The 24,431-nt window shown below is 40.2% G+C and overlaps 1 protein-coding gene across 1 annotated transcript; it reads right to left on the reverse strand.

Annotated features, from left to right (window-relative positions):
- Positions 1 to 1,112: 1,112 nt before the first annotated feature.
- On the reverse strand, positions 1,113 to 23,849 carry LOC138371406 (uncharacterized). The gene is made up of 5 exons (XM_069336213.1): positions 23,693 to 23,849; positions 22,448 to 22,568; positions 11,839 to 12,001; positions 8,832 to 8,930; positions 1,113 to 1,211 (listed from the first exon to the last, which is right to left on the reverse strand). The coding sequence occupies exons 2-5, from the start codon at positions 22,509 to 22,511 to the stop codon at positions 1,190 to 1,192; spliced, it is 348 nt and encodes a 115-aa protein (XP_069192314.1). The 5' UTR covers positions 22,512 to 22,568; positions 23,693 to 23,849; the 3' UTR covers positions 1,113 to 1,189.
- Positions 23,850 to 24,431: the final 582 nt, after the last annotated feature.

Genomic DNA, 24,431 nt, shown 5'->3' on the forward strand with positions numbered 1-24,431 from the left:
AAAGTTAATGGCAGGAAAAGTTTTGTTCTGAGTGATGGTATTTTTCCCTTGAAAGTAAAATAAATATTCAATGTTTACTTTAGCTTGGTTTTAAATTTATATATTTTTCCAGAATGTGGTTTGTAAAGTCCAGAAGTCCCTCTGTCAGTTGGAAGAGTTAATTGAATCAGGTGAGTTGTAGTAAAGGTTAATCTGAATAGATTTGCATAAAAGTAAAAAAATAGTAATAACTTAAACAATATAGCATTGGCTAAAGATAAATGTAAATTGCCATTGAAGTGCAGTTGTGGATAGTTTCTCAAATGACATTTGCTGAAACTTGGCAAATTGATGCCATATATTTATATTGCTAAATTAGATCTTTACTACTGCTACTAGAATATGTAGGAAAGGTATATTCCTTAAAGAAATTTTTTCCATCTGAATTTGTAAACTACTGAATGCTAATTTCAAAAGTAAAGCAAGATTGGCTTTAAATCTGAAATTAATTTGTTGAAATATTTTTCAGGTGACAGTGATTATGATGCATGGAGTGGCTTGGAGTGAGGCTCCTTTACTCTGCAAAAGGAAATCTACAAAAGTGGGTGAGTTTGAATTTGATGTTTTAGCTATATCAATGACCTAATCTTAATTCTCTTATCTAGTCCATTTATAGGTGTGTAACCATGTCCTACTGTTACAACCCACAGGGTGATGCAGTTTGTACTGATCCTACCCCATTTCATAAAAGGGGACCAGGCAGTCCTGCAGATATCCCTGGCTTGGCTTTTTCAGAGCTTTGCTCTACTACCCATCTAATAGATGGACTAGATTTGCATAGGTTTAGGGACCCTTAACAATGTTTACATTGTTAATTCTCACAGGGCTTGTTTGCTGAATGGGTGGATGCATCTAAAACTTTAGTGCCTGGCATGCATTGTACAGTGCTTTGAGAAAAGCATATGTACAATGTGTTGATGGCACTAAAGTGGTGGATGTAATGCACCCATTCAGGGAACAAGCTCTGCACTGAAACCAGAGGAAGGGATAGGCCTTGCTGAGCCTATCTTAAAAGATAGGATGTTAGGATTTTGTGGGCTTCTTATTAGGCATTGGTGATAATAAAAGTAGTGTCCCTGTTTAATGTTTATTTTTCTTTTACAGGTGATTGTCTCTGGAGTTGTCTTGGCCTCTTGGATCTTCTGGTCATCTAGGAGCATCTGTCCCACAACCTGAAACAGTAATAATTATTAGATGTATTATAAATACTATATGTAAAACTTATTAAATAAAAAATTTTTAATGAAACTACTTTATATACCTTATCCTGAAATTATGCTGGAAATTGTTTACTACTATTGATGCAATGTTTAAACATCTGAAATTTTTTTACTTTGAAAATAAATACTTGGTAAAATTTACACCTATTTGTAACTTGTTACAAATGTGCATGCAAAATGCATTGAAAAGATGTAAAAGTGGACTACCTATTCAATTTACATAAACTAACATATTGCAAATTCGTCTGAAATATTAAAGTGGAAGAAACTTTACTTTCAAATATGAAAAATATTGAGTAAATTTAAAGCTATGCAACACCAAAGCTTTGTACAAATTATAATTAAATTAACTAAAGATCATTGTTAAATTTACAAAACATTAGAAAAGTGACACTAAAGCATCTATACAACATGGTTTTCAAAAAGTCTTTGGTAACTTAAATTTAATCAAAGCTCTTAAATGATTTGTCTGCCAAACTCTTCAGATATTCTGAAATATTTTACCTAGATTAAAACCATCATTGTTTGAAAGTAATGTTATTCCCTGTCAATTAGTTTGACCTAACATCTGCAAGGTCCTGAAGGAATGCAGTTTTTTTTTTTTTGTAAAACTTTGTTTGCTAAAAACAAACCCTGCCTAATGAACCTGCTCATTTTTTTTAGAAATGGTAATTGCAACATTACCAAAGGCCATTGCTTTAATAGCCAAAGTACCAAATGAAAGACCAAGAAGCAACAAACAGGTACATGGTAGAAAGGACAAAAGAATGGTTACGAGGACCCTTTCATTTGTTAAAAAATTACTGAAAAATGCTGTCATACCACAAGGGGTCTTAACCCTTGTCATATACATCACTGACATTAATCTAAATATTACCAACCACAAAAATTGCTGATAAAATGTTATAAAGAATATAATATTGAGGCCTTAATGCAGATCTCTAACTCTACAAATAGTAACAAGACTGGCAATTTCTTAACATAAAACAGAAAAACATCCAAGACCTTGCACATGAGCCAGAACAATCCATATCACAACTACCACATTAAAATGAAACAACAATAAAGGTAAGGTAATTAACAAACCGGGAAGGCCATGTAGCACCATCAAAGTGCGAAATAATCAGAGGGCGCTAAATATCACCAAGAATGCCAATACGAGAACAAAAACGCATAAGGCGAACGATATCAAAAGTATACGATTCACCTAGATTTCTATCGAGGGACAAGTGACTGCGAGGGACGGTCGGAAAGCAAGGCACACGCTCGTCCTGGAAGTCAGGACATTCAACAAGGATATGCACAACTGTAAGAGGGACAATGCAATTCGGACAATAAGGAGCAGGGCGGAGCTCCATTAAGTGACCGTGGGTTAAGCGGGTATGACCAACCCACAGCCGTGCCAAAGCAGTGTCCCACCGCCGGTTACGCTGGTAGGAGGAAGGCCACGGGGACACACTAAGTTTGAGAGTACGCAGCTTGTTACCAACCACAGAGGACCAACAACCCTGCCAACGGGGAAGAATGAATAACTGGATAAAAGTCGGAATAAGGAAAACCTTTACGGGAGATGGGACAAGAACGGATAGCTTCCTTAGCGGCAGCATCCGCACACTCATTGAAACACCAATATGGCTGGGAACCCAGCAAAACTCTACTGATTTAAATTTACTAGAAATAAGAAACAGCCAATGTTGAATCTCAATGACCACCGGATGGACAGGATTAAAGGACCCTAGAGCCATGAGGGCACTACGAGAATCAACTACAACCACAGAGGAGGAATGAGAAAGCAAGAGACAAAGAGCATAGAGAATAGCATAAAGTTCTGCTTTAAAGACGCTAGCCTCCGAAGGGAGGCGACACGTGTAAGTACGGTCAGGAAAAACAACAGAGTAGCCCACACCATCCGCAGACTTAGACCCATCAGGGAAGATGGAAATAGAGTGGGAGTGCGAAGAAAAGTGCTCAAGGAAGAGGCTTTTCACAATTGTAGGAGGGGTAAAGGCTTTAGTAATACAAGTCAAGGACGTACAAAACTTGGGAAGGGGGACTCTCCACGGAGGTAATGAAGGAACAATACGAGGAGAAACATTAGAAATATGAACAGAAAGAGAATCCTGTAAGCGAGATAACTGGACAGAAAGTGGGAGACAATGAAGAGGAACAGGAACCACAGGAGGAGGAAAAGTCAATGCACGACAGAGGCGAGAGGAAGGATGTTGGAAGGACCGCGCAAGATAGCGAAGACGGTAGCGATCACGGCAGTCCTGAAGAGAGAGAAAGCCAGTGTCGACGTACAAACTAAGGGCGGGAGTCGAACGAAAGGCACCAGAGCCGAGACGCAACCCAGTATGGTGCAGAGCATCAAGACGGCGAAGAGTAGAAGGAGAAGCAGAAGAGTATGCAGGGCAACCATAATCGAGTTTAGACAGGACGAGAGAGGAGTGCAAATAGAGGAGCGTGCGCCTATCCGCTCCCCAAGAAGTATGGGACAAAACCTTAAGGAGGTTAAGGGCCTTAGAGCATTCAACTCGGAGGCAAGAGATATGGGCTGACCGAGACAAACGAGTGTCAAAGACTAACCCCAAAAGCTTCGCGGAATCCCTGTACACAATGACATGACCATAAAGCAACAACAATGAAGTAAAGGTCCTTTCAGTAAGAATCTATCATTCACTGAAAGTTGCTGCAGTTAAAAATAAAAGAAAATACAAGTCCCTAGAAATAAACAAGCAACCTTTTTGACTAAGGAAATGAAGGTAGTTATTCTACTGTATAAACCTAAGTATTCACTTAGATAACTGTATCCAAGCACAGAGGTTCCCCCCCCCCTTCCCTTTCAGAAAAACATCTACTTTCGAAAAAGTTTAACATTGGCCAACAAAAATGATTCCAGAACTAAATTCCCTAATACCAGGAACAACTGAGAGCCATGACAAACACTGCAACCCTCTCCTACCCCCAAGTCTTATGCTATTTATGATCCAAGGTAATTTGAGATACTATACTGTACTTCCTACAGACGAGTCTAGTGAGAGGGTGATCTCCTGGCGATTCAATTGAAGCACGATACAGGTGTCAACGAACATCAGTCAGCCCACTTGTCAGCACAGTGGATAACCAATGACATCATAATCTGCAGTGTTGTATGCCTCCCTGTGGCCATTTAAATCAATAAAACACAGGGTTGTGGCAATGTTTACAGCATAAGGCAAGGTATAGAGGAATCCTGGAATGCCATGTAATGTGTAGTCCTTGAATGTGCTTTAGGCAACCAAATTGAATAACAACATTTCTGGTGTTCGGCTATATAATCCGAGTTTCTCATTCGGTATAATGTTTTAAACCTAAATAGGAATTCACTTTAAAGGTCAATTTATTTGGAAAGTGCTAACCAGATTCCAAATTACTGAGCTCTGAAAGTACTACAAGGCAAGTTTAACCGAATGAGTGTTTGCCTATCCATACCCCCATGAGGTATGTGACAACACTGAATAAAGAAAGGGTCTTTGAGCATTCACCGTGCAGGTATTTGACATGACCAATATAGCCAAGTGTTAAAGATCATTCTAAGCAGTTCTCCACAATCCATATACTATCAATTAATATAATTGTACAATGGTATTTGGTGGATGATATTTCCTATTAAAACTCATTGGACAACTGTTTGTATCAGACATTTTAAACCTACAAATGGTAGCCCTAGATATTGCACTACAGTATTAATTACAAGATGAACAATGTAAAATCAATACCACAACAGCAAAGGATGACGGCTTTTCAACAACCGACAAACACACGGGTCTAACACCAGCCATCCCGAGAGAGGATGTCCCAAGCATGTACACCCCACAACTTTACATCACCTTTGCTACCTCACGCGAGCACGCAACAGTATGAGGATGCCATACTCCCAAACCAACTCCATGCATTTTGAGGCTTTAACAACTCAACATTTAAAAAGTTGATTTAAAAAATCAAACACCTGAATTTTTCCCTAATTAAATTTACTAGGGAAATGCACACCAAGCCGTGAAACTTACAATGAAGATCAAACTACACACAACTGTCACCAAACTTCCACATACCACCCCCCTCTCACTCCTGCCTTCCCTCCTTAGGTGCTCTGATTGGCTGAGCACCTGAGCCACCACCACTCACCTCTTGTTGTGAGAGCCTAAAGCATGTTTGGTTGCACTTTAAAAGTTCCCGAGTGCACTCGCCTAATTGTGAGTACCGCCTGCCCGGTTCACCATTTTGTTTTTCAATCTACCTCAATTTACCCCTTTACAGTCAAATATTATGCAAAATTCTGTTTAAGACTTGTCCCTTCTTAACTTAAATAACTGCTTTGGCCATCTGCAATCTTTCTAGGTGGGTAAAAATGACTCTTGAGGCCAGAAAGGACTTATCAGACGGCGATCGTAACAATACGGTACACACACAAAATCACAACCTGATATACACCGAGCAGAAAATCCACTGGAGCTGTGAGGCGACGTAAACCCTTGCCCAAGGCACTGGCAGCTGCATACTCTACCTCAGTATATTACTGACTTTGTAAAAGTCTTACAACCGGATTTCCCCATAAATCACAGCAAGTTTTGAGGCCCCTCCTTGAGTCAACGTCTTACGTAAGACCTACAAGCACTCGGGTGAAGGCTGAAGCAGTTCAACACCATACTCCCCAACTTCAAATACACAGTTGAGAGGCGGGACCAAAACGTGATTTTCTGTGTGTGCCTGAAGTTGGGGCATACGGTCTTGCTTCACCCTTCACTTTACCCTTCACCGGCGTACTTCAGGGGTTTTATTTAATACTTGGACTGGCTTCAGTAGGGCCTCCAGACTTTCTGTGGCTTCACAAGTGTCACGTGAATCCCCTGCATAGCAGTGGAACTGCCTTTTCCCTTCACCTTCAATGCCTCTGCACTGGAAGTATACATCTACACCAGCCCAGAAGTCATCAGTCCTGCCACCTCTCCATACCCCCCAGGGCCTGGCACTGCCTGGTATGACTCTGAGGCAAGCCGGGCGCCACTGCTAACTGGTGTCAAGTTTGTCCCCACAAACAAGCAGTTAGCCGCCTTCAACTGACAGTGGTACAGCTCAACACAAAGGCACCGCCAGCCACAACGAGCAGTTTGCAAGTCGACCAGATGTCCACCTCGTGTTGACACTGGATGAGTCATCACCGCCGGACTATATAAAGAGCGCTGCCTCCCTGGAGAGGCAATCTCTCCCTTAGTGCTCTAGGATCACCTTCGTGTCTCTAACCCGTCGTCCGCTTCCAGCCAACGTCGTGTGACTGATGCCATGGTGGTATGGTAGCTGTCTTCAGAACACCAGTATATCTTCATACTTTTATTCATTGCTTATAGTTTATTTTTTGCATTTAAGGTCATACTAACTTGTTCACCTTTGCATTACATGATAGTCAAGTATTGTCATGTGTTATTTTTGTTCATTACTATTTCAGTAAATTGTTTAATTATTTATTTGATAATTTTCATTTGTTTCCACCTGCAACTTACACACTGCAAGGCCAATAGCAGCATTTCTTTCATTTATGTGAGGGAGAGCCATACCATCTTGGTTCAGTATAGCTGTGATACCATAACCCGTCACACAAGATATCCAGTTGTAAGACTTTTACCATCGGTGGTGGTAGAGTATGCAACTGGCAATGCCTTTGTTACAGGTTCGCTTCATCTCACAGCCTCAGTGGATTTTCTCACACATTTGAATACATGAAACAACTTTATTTGATACATTCCAAACCAAAGTACTGTACAGTACAGTAATTATCAAACCATCAAATGTGTGGGATAATCATAGTGCACTAAATATCACTAACGTCGCCAATACAAGAACAAAAACGCATACGGCGAACAATATCAAAGGTATTGAATTTACCAAGAATTTTATCGAGGGACAATTGACAGCGATGGATGGTCGGGAAGCAAGACACGTAAGTCCTGGAAGTCAGGACATGTAGAGACAACGCTTTGGACAATAAGAAGCAGGGCAGCGCTCCATTAAGTGCCCGTGAGTTAAACGTGTATGACCGATATACAACCTCGCCAGAGCCGTTTCCCACCACCGGTTACGGTGGTAGGAGGAAGGCCACGGGAACACCCTACTCTTAAGAGCACGCAGTTTGTTACCAGTAACAGAAGACCAACAACCCTGACAACAGGCAAGAATGGGGAAATGAATAACTGGGTAAAAGTCATAATAAGGAATACCTTTACGGGAGATGGGACAGGTGCGAATAGCTTCCTTAGCGGCAGTGTCCGCACGCTCATTTAAGAACGCACCAATATGGGTGGGAATCCAGCGAAATTCCACTGTCTTAAATCTACTGGAGATAAGAAACAGCCAATGTTGAATTTCAACTACCAAAGGATGGACTGGATTAAAGGATTCTAGAGCCATGAGGGCACTGCAAGTGTCAACTACAAACACAGAGGAGGATTGACAGCGAGAAAAGAGTTGATGAAGAGCATAGAGAATAGCATAAAGTTCTGCCATGAAGATGCTAGTCTCCGGAGGCAGGAGACACAAAGGTGCAGTCAGGAAAAACAACAGAGTAGCCTACACCGTCTGCAGACTTAAGACCCATTGGTGAAGACGGAAATAGGGTGCAAGTGTGAAGAAAAGTGTTCAAGGAAAAGGTGATTTAGAACTGTAGGAGGGGTAAAAGTTTTAGTCATGTGGGTCAAGGCTTACAGAATTTAGGAACGGGGACCCCTCCATAGGGGCAAAGACGGAATGACACGAGGGGAAATATTGGTAACGCAAACTGAAAGAGCATTTTGTAAGAGAGACAACCGTACAGAAAGAGATAGGTGGTGAAGGGGAACAGGAACCACAGGATGGGTAAAGGTCAAGGCATGACATAAGCAAGAGTGAGGGTGCTGTAAGGACCGTGCAAGGTGGAGAAGACAGTAGCGATCGTGGCGATCCTGTAGAAACAGGACGCCAGTTTCAACATACAGGCTTAGGGTAGGTGTCGAAGGAAAGGTACCAGAGCTGAGCCGTAACTCAGTATGATGCAGTGTGTCCAGATGGTGAAGGGTAGAAGGAGAAGCAGACGAGTAAACAGGGCCATAATCAAGTTTAGACAGAACGAGAGAGGAATGTAAAGAGAGGAGCAGTGTCGATTAGCTCCCCAAGAAGTATGGGACATGACCTAAAGTTAGTTAAGGGCCTTAGAGCATTCAACTCGGACGTAAAAAATATGGGGCGAGAAAGACAAACGAGTGTCAAAGATTAGCCCTAAAAGCTTTAGCAGATTCTTTGTACAAAAGGGGATGTTGCTATTTACTGTTACCTAACAGTAAATAGGTATCTGGGAGTTAGCTGTTACAGGCTGCTTCCTTGGGGGGTGCGTGTGTGGGAGAAAAAAAAATTTAGTAGTTAACCACTGAACTGCTCTGTCTCCAAATAACACCCTGGTGCACAAGAAATAAATTCTTTCCAAAAAAAATTTTTGTCTTCTTATATTGTTAAAATGCAGAGTCTGATCACGGGGAAACTAAACAAAAAATATTGTATGTGACTTACTTTAGCTGCGATGGAGCTGGGAAGTTGAGCAAATTATGGGCGCTGAGCGTTGGAGCGATGGGGGTCTGTCGGCCCCGCCACCCCGTGCGACGGCAGTTGCTGCGAATAAAATGTTGCGCAATTATTTTGAAGTTTCTCATTCATTTCTTCCTTTTTTTTGCTGTAATATTATTTAAAAGTGTGTAATTTGTGGAATTTATATAATTCAAAGTATAGAACATCGCTATGCTCAAAATTATGGGCCTCATATATGCGACATATTCTACAATCAAACAGTGTTTTTGCTGTTATTACACTATATACACACATTGTATATACCCATCTACGTATGTATTCACCATAACGATCCACTATGTTGGGATGGTGAGCCCAAAAAACATGAGTGAGCGGCCACACCCTGCCAGTCCTCCCTCCCTCCTCCAACACATTACTCGCCAACATTCCTCCTCCCAAAATACTGTTATTGTGTTTATTACACTATTTACACACGTTATGTATAATTATGTACATGTTTTATTCATGTACAAACGTACATACTTGCCATCTCCTCACCTCTCTCTCTTGCCTACTTAATGCTCTTGCTTCCCTCATCTCATCACAATCGACTTTATAATGGTCCAGGACGGATCGAAATGTCGTCGTCTATTCAATTTCCAGTGTGTGGTTTGGTCAACAATGAAATCTTCATGCAAGATCTTATAAAGAAAACCCCTAGAACGAGTTTTGCAGATACGAAAGAGTTTAAGGTGAGTAGGGGATGGTTTGAGAAATTTTGAAAAAAGACGTGGTATTCATAGTGTTGTGAGGCATGGTGAGGGTGCCAGCTCAGACAAAGTAGGGGCTGAAAGATTTGTTTGTGATTTTAAAGATTTTGTAGATACTGTATTGATGGATATATTCCACAACAAGTGTTTAATTGTGAGGAGACATGGCTATTCTGGAAAAAATTGCCGAAGAGGACATACATTACCCAAGAGGAGACGTCACTGCCCGGACACAAGCTAACTTGGGCTAACTTGTGTCAGGATAGGCTAACTCTTGTGCTGTGTGGCGATTTGAAAATTAAACCCTTGCTCGTGTATCATTCCGAAAATCCAAGAGTTTTAAAAAATATATAACGTGCAGAAAAACTGTGATGTAGAGTGGTTTACCCTGCCATCAAAAAATATCTGCAAGAGAAAAGTTTGACACTAAAGGGCCTGCTTCTCGACAATGCTCCTGCTCATCCTCCAGACTTGGAGGATGCATTGTTGGGGCCACTTTTTTTTTTTTAGGGATATTCCTGCATGGGCCCTAAGTTTCTGGCTAATGAACCAATGACATGAAGGAGGAGTTTTCAACCTACCTTGTGTTAGGTGTGCAGGGGTCAATAGGCTGAACATAATGTCAGAAGCAAAGGGGGGCGTTTGCCTCTTCAAACACAATTGTGACCATCTTCATCTCTTCGAACTATCCTAAATGCTCTCTTCACCTGTCTGACCAAATTGGGTGTCCAGACCACCTTTGAATCTGAAATTGTAAAATTAATAGTGATTTCAGAATATTCAGTCCATTTATACTAACAAAATTATATACAGTATACTGTAATTGAAATTTTACAGAATGATAAAGGCAATTTAGTAACTTTGTTAAAATGCACATGGGGGAAATACATGAAAATAGGTTAATATGGTTTGTAAGGTTGATGGGAAATGTTTATTACTTTTATGATTTAAAAGATGTATAGCCCTAATACTCCATCCTGGGTGCATTCCACCAGGTAATGACCACAGCAAAAGTTTTCCACGAGGTTCTATTGTCACACAAACTTTTCACATTTTCAAACTTGATTCATCTTTTTCCTCCTCGTTCCAGGGGTTTTCTTTAAAAGGTCTTCATGCAAATGCCTTGGTTTCTCACAAATGATGGCCTCTGAAATGCTATCACCTGCTAACTCCTTGTTGTGTATCCAAATTAATAAAAACTTTTCAACATCCTCAAGTGTTTGTGTTCTTTGTTTCGGGATTGTTGATATGCCTTTTGCCACTTTAATGCTCATAATGTCCTTTTTCTTAGCAAGTACAGTGCATATTGTTGACATACATTTGTTGTACTGCCTAGCTAGTTCAACAACCTGTGCACCATTTTGATGTTTATGAATGCTCTCTTGTTTTTCCTCTATGGTCATTCTCACATGTGTTTTCTTGGCTTGAACCTTACCACTGGCTTTCTTGGGACTCATGGCAAGATATATAATAACAAATTTTATGTTCAAATAGCCAAAAATCCCAAAACAAATGTAATGCTTTATAAAGAATTCAGGCGCGATAGTTACTAGGCAGGAGACACTGGTAAACTGAGGTGCGATCACCATGCCACCACGCGCTACGTCAGCCCATACGCATATCAACAAACTCATTTCCCGAGGCAAAGTTTGCAACCCGATTCAAATTTTTCGAAGAAATTAGGCTCGTAACCCGAAAAGTTCATAAATATTCATTCGTAAGCCGAGGTGACACTATATATAAGTAAAAAATTAAAATTTTGTAGATACACTGTGCTGTATTGATGGATACATTCCACAACAAGTGTTTAATTGTGAGGAGACATAGTTATTCTGGAAAAAATTGCCGAAGAGGACATACATTACCCAAGAGGAGACGTCACTGTCCGGACACAAGCTGACTTGGGCTAACTTGTGTCAGGATAGGCTAACTCTTGTGCTGTGTGGCGATTTGAAAATTAAACCCTTGCTCGTGTATCATTCCGAAAATCCAAGAGTTTTAAAAAATATATAACGTGCAGAAAAACTGTGATGTGGAGTGGTTTGCCCTGCCATCAAAAAATATCTGCAAGAGAAAAGTTTGACACTCAAGGTCCTGCTTCTCGACAATGCTCCTGCTCATCCTCCAGACTTGGAGGATGCATTGTTGGGGCCACTTTTTTTTTTTTTTAAGGGATATTCCTACATGAGCCCTGAGTTTCTGGCTAATGTACCAATGACATGAAGGAGGAGTTTTCAACCTACCTTGTGTTAGGTGTGCAGAAGTCAATGGTTGAACATAATGTCAGGAGCAAAGGGGGGCGTTTGCCTCTTCGAACACAATTGCGACCATCTTCTTCTCTTCGAACTATCCTAAATGCTCTCTTCACCTGTCTGACCAAATTGGGTGTCCAGACCACCTTTGAATCTGAAATTGTAAAATTAATACCAATTTCAGAATATTCAGTCCATTTATACTAACAAAATTATACATACAGTACTGTAATTGAAATTTTACAGAATGATAAAGGCAATTTAGCAACTTTGTTAAAATGCACATGGGGGAAATACATGATAATAGGTTAATATTGTTTGTAAGGTTGATGGGAAATGTTTATTACTTTTATGATTTAAAAGATGTATAGCCCTAATACTCCATCCTGGGTGCATTCCACCAGGTAATGACCACAGCAAAAGTTTTCCACGAGGCTCTATTGTCACACAAACTTTTCACATTTTCAAACTTGATTCATCTTCCCCCCCCCCCCCTCGTTCCAGGGGTTTTCTTTAAAAAGGTCTTCATGCAAATGCCTTGGTTTCTCACAAATGATGGCCTCTGAAATGCTATCACCTGCTAACTCCTTGTTGTGTATCCAAATTAATAAAAACTTTTTAACATCCTCAAGTGTTTGTGTTCTTTGTTTCGGGATTGTTGATATGCCTTTTGCCACTTTAATGCTCATAATGTCCTTTTTCTTAGCAAGTACAGTGCATATTGTTGACATACATTTGTTGTACTGCCTAGCTAGTTCAACAACCTGTGCACCATTTTGATGTTTATGAATGCTCTCTTGTTTTTCCTCTATGGTCATTCTCACATGTGTTTTCTTGGCTTGAACCTTACCACTGGCTTTCTTGGGACTCATGGCAAGATATATCATAACAAATTTTATGTTCAAATAGCCAGAAATCCCAAAACAAATGTAATGCTTTACAAAGAATTCAGGCGCGATACTTACTAGGCAGGAGACACTGGTAAATTGAGGCGCGATCACCATGCCACCACGCACTAGGTCAGCCCATACACATATCAACAAACTCCTTTCCCGAGGCAAAGTTTGTAACCCGATTCAAATTTTTCGAAGAAATTAGGCTCGTAACCCGAAAAGTTCATAAATATTCATTCGTAAGCCGAGGTGTCACTATATATAACTAAAAAATTAAACTCAGGATTACTTTCAACCCCCAGCCCTTTTGCTCTACTCCATCGCCACCTACCTTCACCCCCCTCTATGATGTACTCTTCCATAGACACCTACTTTTGCCCCCCTCCTCCCCTCTACTCCTCCATCATCACCTACCTTCACACCCCCTCCCTTCTCCTCCTCCATCGTCACCTTCCTTTCACCCTCCTCTATGATGTACTCTTCCATAGACACCTACGTTCACTGCATATAATGCTCCCCTCTACTCCTCCATCGTCACCTACTTTCACCCCCCCCTCCGCTCTACTCCTCCAGGGTCGCAGACAATTTCACGAGCGTGAGAACTACGAGTTCTCTAACCACTCTCACACTCCTACTCTCTCACCAGTGAGGGGGAGGGAAGGAGGGAGGAAATGAAGGAAGAAAGGTGGGGGGAGAGAGAATAGGCAGGGGGGAGGAGGGCCTAGATACATTTCTTCCATATAGATAGGTAGACTGAGGGAGAGCTGCTTGCCAAGAGCCCTATCAGACAGGCTTCCTATTCCTCAACCCTCCCTAATATGCCACATCCTGGTCAGGACAACTTGCTCGATTGTTATTCTTGGTGTGACTCGAGAACTGACCTCGAGGCGGGGCATGGGCATGGATTATCTCCCTGGGGCACGCACCTCCCTGCCCCAGCTCTCTCTCTCTCTCTCACATAATCTATCAAGGGTCTAACATGAGGTCATTGTGCCTACCAGAAGTGTATATGTCCAAGGCTGGCCACCTGTCTGGACCATTCAAATGTATAAACACGTAATTAGTCTATTAAAATTATATATAATGCTACAATTATAAATTAATTTGTTCATGGTCATTCGTTTATCAGTACTTTAATATGAGGTATATATACGCATGTATGTATACGTTGACGTACACATATATAATTATGTGTATGGAATGATTATGATTATGTGTAATCATATATGATTATATCTAATGGAATGCATTAGTAAGTGATGTGGTGGAGGCTGACTCCATACACAGGTTCAAGTGTAGATATGATAGAGCCCAATAGGCTCAGAAACCTGTACACCTGTTGATTGACGGTTGATAGGTGGAACTAAAGAGCCAGAGCTCAACCCCAGCAAGCACAATTAGGCGAGTATATGAACGAATGCACATGTACACTTTCAATTTTTTTTTTTTTTTTTTTTTTTTTTTTTTTTTTTTTTTTTTTTTTTTTTTTTTTTTTTTTTTTTTTTTTTTTTTTTTTTTTAGATATATACTAGAGTTGTTACATTCTTGTACAGCCACTAGTACGCGTAGCGTTTCGGGCAAGTCCTTAATCCTATGGTCCCTGGAATACGATCCCCTGCCGCGAAGAATCGTTTTTTCATCCAAGTACACATTTTACTGTTGCGTTAAACAGAGGCTACAGTTAAGGAATTGCGCCCAGTAAATCCTCCCCGGCCAGGATACGAACCCATGACATAGCGCTCACGGAACGCCAGGCGAGTGTCTTACCACTACACCACGGAGACTGTTAAATGAATTAAGATACCTTGAGATACACAATGACTTAGTTTAAATAGTTTAAACACATTATGGTACTGATTTTGACATGCTGATGTCTGGAAGGGAGAGGGGGTGTGGGGGGTTATTGTCTGAGGTGGAGGACCAGAGGAGGGGGTCAGTGGAAGGATGGTGGCTGGAGGGATGCCATTGTTCTAATGGTTATGAAAACAATTATTGATGGCAGGAATTCAGTGGGTGTGTACTTCACCCGCACCATCACCATACTGTACCCTGCTACAACCCCCCCCCCCCACTCCACCCATGCTGTGCGGGGCGTATTACACATTATGGGATAACCGACTGTCTGTCCATTCCTGTCTGCTCGTTATGCTGCCCTTCCTTTTGAAAATTGTCTGCTTTATCGACTTCCTTCAAGACCACACGTTAGCCTCTTATCACGCCCTCTTACCACTCTCAGGGAGCCGGCTCTTCTATACAATAGTTACCACTCAGTCCCCAAGGTGAAAGAGTGTCCGGGCATATGACTTGTTACGTGTACTTATTTGCGATTCGTTTGGGCTGTCACGTGTTTTGATTAGTGTTGGGTAAGGCTAGGCCAGGTCAGGTCAGACTAGGCCAATTCAGACTAGGCTAGGTAAGGCTAGGCCAGGTCAGGTCTGGTCAGGTCTGGCTAGGCCAGGTCAGGCCAGGTCAGGCCAGGCCAGGCTAGGCAGGGTGAGAGAAGTAAAGCGGCAGGTACTTACGTTTCCGAGAAAGTAGCGGCGGTAGTATATTGTTGATTTAGATTCGACATCCTGAAGCTAGTAGGTGGCGGCCTCACCGCTCTCGAACTTCTTGTTGTTGTAGGGGATACGAGGCACACCCAATATCCCCCTTACATTGATCACATCGCACACTAATATTTTTACTATTTCGGACACCAGATTTGTCTGTTTCGTATATGTATAATTGTTCAATATTAAAACCACAATAGAATGCTCTTAACAGTTAAAATTTTCAACTTAACAGCCATATAGCATCAAGTCACAGTGAGAGGTTGTGTTAACCGGAGCTCCTGAGTGTTGTTGTGTTGTCGTAGCAATATGGAAGTTGTAGTTAAGGACCTGGTGACTCTAGTGGGAGCCCTGAGGACAGAGTTGGACTCTCTGCGGGAGGAGGTGCGTCAGCTTAAAGAACAACGAGAAGTAACGAAGGAGGAGACCAGTAGTAAAGGGACCTCGTCTTGGAGAGTTGTGAAAGACAGGGGCCTTAAGAAGACTTTGATAAAGCCGCCTTCAAACGCCATAGCAACTTCTAATTCATTTGACGTTTTGGAGGACGAGTGCTGTGGTGAGACTGCGGATCGCGCAAAAGGGAAAGCAACGAAGAGAAAGGAAGCGCAGGCCCCTCAGAAAGTAAAGGTACCTAAGCAAACATTAGTTGTGGGAGATTCCCAGATAAGGTATTTGGATAGAGCGTTTTGTGCTAGAGATAGGGGGAACAGGTTAAGGGTTTGCTATCCCGGAGCTGGCATTGGTGATATTATAAACAACATGAATGATATTATGGCTGGTAATGGGAACAATCCCATTATTTGCATTAGCGTGGGAGGAAATGATGTTGGTCGAGTTAGGAGTGAGGAACTGATTCAGAGGTATAAAACAGCCATAGAATTAGTTAGGAGCAAGGGAGGAATCCCGATCATATGTGGCATTCTTCCAAGAAAGGGAGTGGGAAATGAATGGATATCGAGGGCACTTGGTGTCAATTGCCGACTGGAAAGATATTGCAAATCAAATGCAATATCTTTCATAGACAACTGGGAACACTTCTATGGAAGAAATGAAATGTATGCTCGTGATGGGGTGCATCTATCGAGAGCTGGGGTTGTTGCTGTTGCGAACTCGTTGGAAGAAGTGGTTAGAGGTGTTTGTTTGGGTTTAAACTGTTAGTAGATAGAGGTATGGGAATTGATTTGGAGGAAGGAGGTAATAAAAGTATGTGTTTGTGGGAGAAAGGAATTGGCAAAACGATCAGGGAAAGAGAAGGTCCGCAAAATAACAATTCACTTAGGGTATATTACACTAACAGTAGAAGTCTAAGAAATAAAATTAACGAATTAAATGCTCTTGTCTGCACAGAAAAAATAGATATTATTGCACTTACCGAAACGTGGATGAATGTAGAAAATAGAGAACTATTAGCTGAATATCAAATATACGGATTTAAACTATTTCACACAGATAGATATATTAGACGAGGAGGTGGAGTAGCCATATATGTTAGGGACAATTTGAAATGTAGTCTCAAAGAGGGAATCAAAACAGAGCCACACACAGAAACTATTTGGATAGAATTAAACGAAAAAGCTAATAATATTATAATAGGAGTAATATATAGGCCACCAAATTTACACAGAATGGAAGCAAAGCACCTATGGGATGAAATATCTAGAGCATCTAGATCTTACAGTATTTATGTCATGGGTGACTTTAATTTTAGCGGAATAAACTGGTTGAACAAAACAGGGAATAGTGAAGCAGAAGATTTTCTAGAATTAATTGATGATTGCTTTCTTACGCAACACATTAAGGAACCAACACGGGAAAATAATATTTTAGATTTAGTGTTAACTAACAGGGAAACGCAAATTAATGACATCGAAATAGGGAGTGAGCTAGGGAACAGTGATCACAAAGAAATCAGATTTAGCATAGAATGGAATAGACCAGTAGGAGAAAATTCTGTTAAAGTGCCAGATTTTCGAAAAGCTGATTTTAATAGCCTAAGAAATTTTTTGGGTCAAATTGATTGGAAAGTCTTGGGTATGGGGTGTGGGCCGGTCTTGGAGCGAGACATGAACCCAGCGATAGGTGACTTAAATGGGGATTTCGATGTGGATTCAATATATAACTTATTTAAGAATATTCTAAACAAAGCACAGGAACGTAGTATACCATACAAATTGAATAGATCGAATACTAATGACCCAAAGTGGATAACAAAGAATTTGAAGAACCTTATAGGTAAAAAGAGAGCTTGGTACAAAAGGATTAAAAATGGGGAGGTCACTTTAGAACAGGAATTCGTACAACTGGTTAGAAATGTTAAAAAAGAGATAAGGAAAGCAAAAAGAAACTATGAAGTTCGCATAGCAGGGCAAGCAAAGACAAATCCTAAAGGGTTTTTTCAGTTATATCGTACTAAGACTAGGGAAAGGATAGGTCCATTAAAAACTGATACAGGTCAAATAACAGATAGTGATGAAGAGATGAGTAGTATTTTTAATAAATATTTTGTATCTGTATTTACTAAAGAGGAACTTAACAATATGCCTTCAGCTGAACAAGTCTATGTGGGTGGGGACGAGGACAGGTTGACGAGTATAGCAGTTACCAGGGAGGATGTTCTTAAACAAATAGTAAAACTCAAACCAAACAAATCCCCAGGGCCGGATGAAGTGTTTGCCAGGGTGCTTAAAGAATGCAAAGAGGAGCTTTGTGACCCACTGTCAACCATATTTAATAAATCAATAGAGTCAGGCAGAGTGCCAGAGTTTTGGAAAGTTGCTAATGTGATACCAGTTTTTAAGAAAGGAGATAGATCACTTGCGTCTAACTATCGACCAATTAGCCTAACGTCTATTGTGGGAAAATTACTCGAATCTATAATAGCAAATAAAATTCGTCTTCATCTTGAAAAACATAAATTAATAATTGAGTCTCAACATGGTTTTATAAATGGCCGTTCATGTTTAACAAATTTGTTATCTTTTTATTCTAGCATTGTTGAGGCAGTTGATAGTGGTAAGGATTGCGATGTTGTATACCTTGACTTTAGCAAAGCTTTTGATACAGTGCCACATGAAAGACTGATTAAAAAGATAGAGTCTCATGGTATTGGGGGTGCTATATTAAGCTGGATTAGGGCATGGCTATACCAAAGGAAACAGAGAGTTAGTATAAATGGAATCAAGTCAGAGTGGGAAAATGTTGTAAGTGGAGTGCCTCAAGGCTCTGTCCTGGGACCTCTGTTGTTTATAATATATATAAATGATTTAGATTCAGGTTTGAGTAGCAACATTTGCAAATTTGCCGATGATACGAAAATCGGTAGGGAAATTAATTCGGAGGAGGACTCACTATCACTTCAAGTTGATCTAGATAGGGTTTTGAAATGGTCAAAGGATTGGCAGATGCAGTTTAATGCTGATAAATGTAAAGTTCTGAGGTTAGGTAATGATGATAGAGTTACAAGATACGAGCTAGATGGTGTTGAGATTGCGAAGTCGGATTGCGAAAGGGATCTGGGAGTTATGATTAGTAAGAATTTAAAACAAAAGGATCAATGCATAAATGTTCGTAATAAGGCAAATCGGACACTTGGATTTATTAATCGCAGCGTTAGTAACAAGACACCTGGTGTGGTTCTCAAGCTATATCTTGCTCTAGTTAGGCCCCATTTAGATTATGCAGTTCAGTTTTGGTCGCCATATTATAGAATGGATATAAATTCACTTGAACGTGTCCAGCGTAGGATGACTAAGTTAATTCCCCAAATTAGAAATCTTTCATATGAAGAAAGATTAACAAAGCTTAAGTTGCATTCACTGGAAAGGCGAAGAGTTAGGGGTGACATGATAGAGGTTTACAAGTGGATGAATGGACATAACCGGGGGGATATTAATAGGGTATTAAAAGTATCAACACAGGACAGAACACGAAACAATGGATATAAATTGGATAAGTTTAGATTTAGGAAAGACTTGGGTAAATACTGGTTCAGTAACAGGGTTGTTGATTTGTGGAACCAATTGCCGCGTAACATTGTGGAGGTGGGGTCCCTCGATTGTTTCAAGCACGGGTTGGACAAGTATATGAGTGGGATTGGGTGGTTATAGAATAGGAGCTGCCTCGTATGGGCCAATAGGCCTTCTGCAGTTACCTTTGTTCTTATGTTCTTATGTTCTTATATAGTTGGCAAGAACGCCGCCCGCCAGTGTAAACAACACACCAGAATGACCACAAACATGATCGAACGCACAAAACACAAGATTTTTGCAAGTTTTTGGATAAATCAAAAAATCAAATCAAATGTTTATTCAGGTAAAGTACGTACATACAAGGTGACATACAAACATTGATGGATTTATAGATAGAGCTAGTACATACAAAGCCTAAAGCCTTTGGCTTACGCAAAGCGTTTCGGGCAGGATGTAAACTTCTTTTACATTTATTATGTGATAGTTATACTTGTAAATAATAATAAATAATAAAGTTAAGCGCCTAATATGTTATATTAATCAATAAAAATGCAGTCATAAGCCATACGCCTGTCTGTACATGTCGTTTGTGTAAAAGATTTTGGGCGTTCGTATACTTGTGTGCTAACTTGCGTTCACAACTGGTCAGAAAATTCTTGCCAAATTGATTGGGAGATGTCTTCTTCAAAATCGAATTGTAAAAGCACTTAGGAGACGAACTTTGTCCTTCCCAGAAGCTGCCTCCAGCAATGCTGTGGCAATGTTCTCCACTATGCGGCGGTCCCATTTGGCCTGTTTGTAATCGTCTGGAAAAGTTGGTCGAGGTTAAGAGTTGACAAAATTGTCACAAAATCCCAAAATTTGGGATCATAAATCCCAATGGAGTCTCTTTAGATATTCTGGTTGTATTTCATTCACTAATTCACCTGTAACAAAGGTCGAGGATATGAATGCCGACAATGCTGTGTCGCTTTGCGAAAACCTATGCCCCCGAGTCTAATTGGGAGCGTTGCTTGGTTTCATTGGTCATCTTGCATAAGAACATAAGAACAAAGGTAACTGCAGAAGGCCTATTGGCCCATACGAGGCAGCTCCTATTCTATAACCACCCAATCCCACTCATATACTTGTCCAACCCGCGCTTGAAACAATCGAGGGACCCCACCTCCACCACGTTACGCGGCAATTGGTTCCACAAATCTACAACCCTGTTACTGAACCAGTATTTACCCAAGTCTTTCCTAAATCTAAACTTATCCAATTTATACCCATTGTTTCGTGTTCTGTCCTGTGTTGATACTTTTAATACCCTATTAATATCCCCCTTGTTATGTCCATTCACCCACTTGTAAACCTCTATCATGTCGCCCCTAACTCTTCGCCTTTCCAGTGAATGCAACTTAAGCTTTGTTAATCTTTCTTCATATGAAAGATTTCTAATTTGGGGAATTAACTTAGTCATCCTACGCTGGACACGTTCAAGTGAATTTATATCCATTCTATAATATGGCGACCAAAACTGAACTGCATAATCTAAATGGGGCCTAACTAGAGCAAGATATAGCTTGAGAACCACACCAGGTGTCTTGTTACTAACGCTGCGATTAATAAATCCAAGTGTCCGATTTGCCTTATTACGAACATTTATGCATTGATCCTTTTGTTTTAAATTCTTACTAATCATAACTCCCAGATCCCTTTCGCAATCCGACTTCGCAATCACAACACCATCTAGCTCGTATCTTGTAACTCTATCATCATTACCTAACCTCAGAACTTTACATTTATCAGCATTAAACTGCATCTGCCAATCCTTTGACCATTTCAAAACCCTATCTAGATCAACTTGAAGTGATAGTGAGTCCTCCTCCGAATTAATTTCCCTACCGATTTTCGTATCATCGGCAAATTTGCAAATGTTGCTACTCAAACCTGAATCTAAATCATTTATATATATTATAAACAACAGAGGTCCCAGGACAGAGCCTTGAGGCACTCCACTTACAACATTTTCCCACTCTGACTTGATTCCATTTATACTAACTCTCTGTTTCCTTTGGTATAGCCATGCCCTAATCCAGCTTAATATAGCACCCCCAATACCATGAGACTCTATTTTTTTAATCAGTCTTTCATGTGGCACTGTATCAAAAGCTTTGCTAAAGTCAAGGTATACAACATCGCAATCCTTACCACTATCAACTGCCTCAACAATGCTAGAATAAAAAGATAACAAATTTGTTAAACATGAACGGCCACTAAACATGAACGAAAACTTGCAGGGAGAGGTTTAACACTTTAATGGTCATTGATTTTAGGAGTGCGTCATATTCTGTTAATTTTGGACTGTCGAAGGAGGGAGCATACCTTAGGAAATAGGTCAGTCTGGGCCGAGCCATGCACCGTGTGGGAAGGTATAAAGTATCCTTATCTTGAAGTTATCTTTTATGGGCTATTCATGCCCGTGCCACCTCTTGGTTGGCTTAATCTTTATCCACAAGCACAACTAGGCGAGTACACATATTGGAACTGTTCATTTAATGTTTCATACATTTTTTTTAATTCCCTCTGTATTTGTTCCCTATTTTCAATCTCTGGATTTAATCTTTTAAATGCAGCTTGCTCTTAATAAATTTATAGAAAAGGCCTGGTTCTGTTTTACAGTTAATATGTGTAGCAATAATATTTAAATATAGGTACATATTTTCCTTCCAAATAAATAGCATGTAGCTGTACTGCTTTAGTGATGTTTACCCTTGAATAAACCTTCTAGTTCCAATAAAGATAGAAATGCATAATCATTTATTTGCTAATTTCATCCCTTGTTCTACTAAAGAACTAACACCTAGGGAGCAGCATCATGTAGAACCTTATCACAAGAAGGCATTTTCAAGCATTAATAACTTGAGCACTTTAAACTTTGGCACAAAATTGTGCCACTTCTGTAGCCACAGTAATTAAAAGCATGCTTGTAATAACAAACACCAATGACAGGAATGGTCGAGCACTGTGACAGTAAGCACATCAGTGTGAAAAATGAGCAGCAAGAGCTACAAAAGTGCATGCAGAATAGAACATGGAACAACTGTGAGTATAGTGTGTCATGACAACATTCTCCATACAGAATAAGAACAAATAGTGTACTGCACATAAATTTTAAACACTGTACTGTATTAAGAAAACTTACCAACATTGGCTCTCTTTTCACCATAAATCACTTTGCCATCAAATTCATCAACTGGAACTTTCATTTCTTGATCGACCTGCTGGATGGTCACTCCCAAGTGCTCTTCAATATCAGCTAGGTACTAGTGGTTCAGAATAGAAAAAGATCACTAGTGAAATAACAAGGGTGTCAGTCAAAGCCTAACATTTAATTCACATTATAAACAAAATATTTTGAGTGCACTTCAATGTACAATGTGATTCTCAATGTAGTGGTGGACTGAGGCTCTCAAAAGGTAATATTGTACTGGTATTTTTCCATTGTATACATCTGTCACTACCCTACTATACTCATATGAACAAACACTGCCTAATCTTGCCAATTTCTTCCAATCATTAATTCTTTATTCTGGCTTTTCTAAAGCAATAAATTACTTGTGTAAAGGAGGAAATGTATATGTTTATCTCTCAGAATGTTCGGTGATACGTTTATTGTTTGTGATGTGTGTCTATGTATGTATTAACACGATGTACTGAACGGGGTGAGAATAGCTTGAGCTACCTCATCCCTTTGTGTGTATTTTACCTCAATAAACTTATTTCAATTTCAAAGCAATAAATGGTTCCTAAATCTAAAATATGGCATTTTATTACCGATTCACACCTACAGTAATTTTGCGTCCTAGGCACATGTAATTAAATTTATGTTTGAAAGGGTAAAGGGTGCCGTTTACACTGCAGAGAGAGAAGCCAAAGTTTATTCAGATAGCTTGAAGAATAAGATCAGTATGACACCCAGAAGCTACAGAATATCTGTAAGGAGTGATTTGAAATGCAGTAAAGAGGCCTCTGAGATAATGTAATTGGCATTATTGGTGCTGCAGAAGTATGTAGATTGAAGAATTTGTGCCATGAAGAAGTTATTTACTGTTAATACATATTTTAGGAATAGGGGGACACATACACTGGGAGTTAAAGTGAGGAAAAAAGAAGAAAAAAAGAAGACATTCAAAATAGGAGGAAAAAACACATTCAAATTACAAAAGCTGTTAATCACCTGGTGCACTTGCATCACTAAGGGGAAGCACCAGAGACATACAAGTACTTTACTTCCTAATCAGAATTTATCACTTTTAGGCTCTAATATTTTTTTTAATACTGTATCAGTTTTAGACTAGAGCCTTTCAAATCTTTAAGTAGGCAATGATGTTCTATATATATCAAATGTGAAAGATAAATACGACAAAAAAATCTCTTGAGGACTAACCTGTGGTTCGTTGTACCAAACGCAACAACCACCTTCCGTTGTCAACCGCGTGTTAAAACAGTTACGCCCACGAGTTGAACACCACTCTCCATGGTACCACACCTGAAACAAGAGAAGAATATACAAAATTGATACTGTATTTTTAAATTTATCCCTTGGCCTTTAATACTGAACCTCGGGAAAGACTTATCAGGAATGTCAAGGAACGTGTTATTTCAAGGATGTTCTTCCGAAGTCTGATTAGGGAATGGTTATAAGACAACAGGATCACAAAGAACATTGTGTGAGGAGTATGTTCTGCAATTTTCAATTTCAGATTCACTTATAAATACATGCATGACAAATATTAAAGAACTTGTTCACAACCTTTGAGAGACCAAATTGAATTATGCAGTAGCATTGAGCCCATCTTGAAAAGTACAGCAATTAACTGGAAAAAATGCAGACATGCAGCTAAATGGCTTCCAGAACCGAGAACCAAGAACTACTAGGAGAGGCTACCAATTAATTTACTACTGGGGTTCAAGGTTCCCCGTGGCCCGGTCCCCAACCAGACCTCCTGGTTGCTGGACTGGTCAACCAGTCCGTATCCCAGCTGTTGGATATGGCTGCTCGCAGCCTGACATACGAATCAAAGCCTGGTTGGTCAGGTATCCTTTGATGGTTTTATCGAGTTCTTTCTTGAACACTGAGAGGGGTTGGCCCGTTAAACCCCTTATGTGTAGTGGAAGCGTGTTGA

Source organism: Procambarus clarkii, chromosome 35, assembly GCF_040958095.1.
Source record: "Procambarus clarkii isolate CNS0578487 chromosome 35, FALCON_Pclarkii_2.0, whole genome shotgun sequence".
In the NCBI taxonomy this organism is placed as follows: domain Eukaryota; kingdom Metazoa; phylum Arthropoda; class Malacostraca; order Decapoda; family Cambaridae; genus Procambarus; species Procambarus clarkii.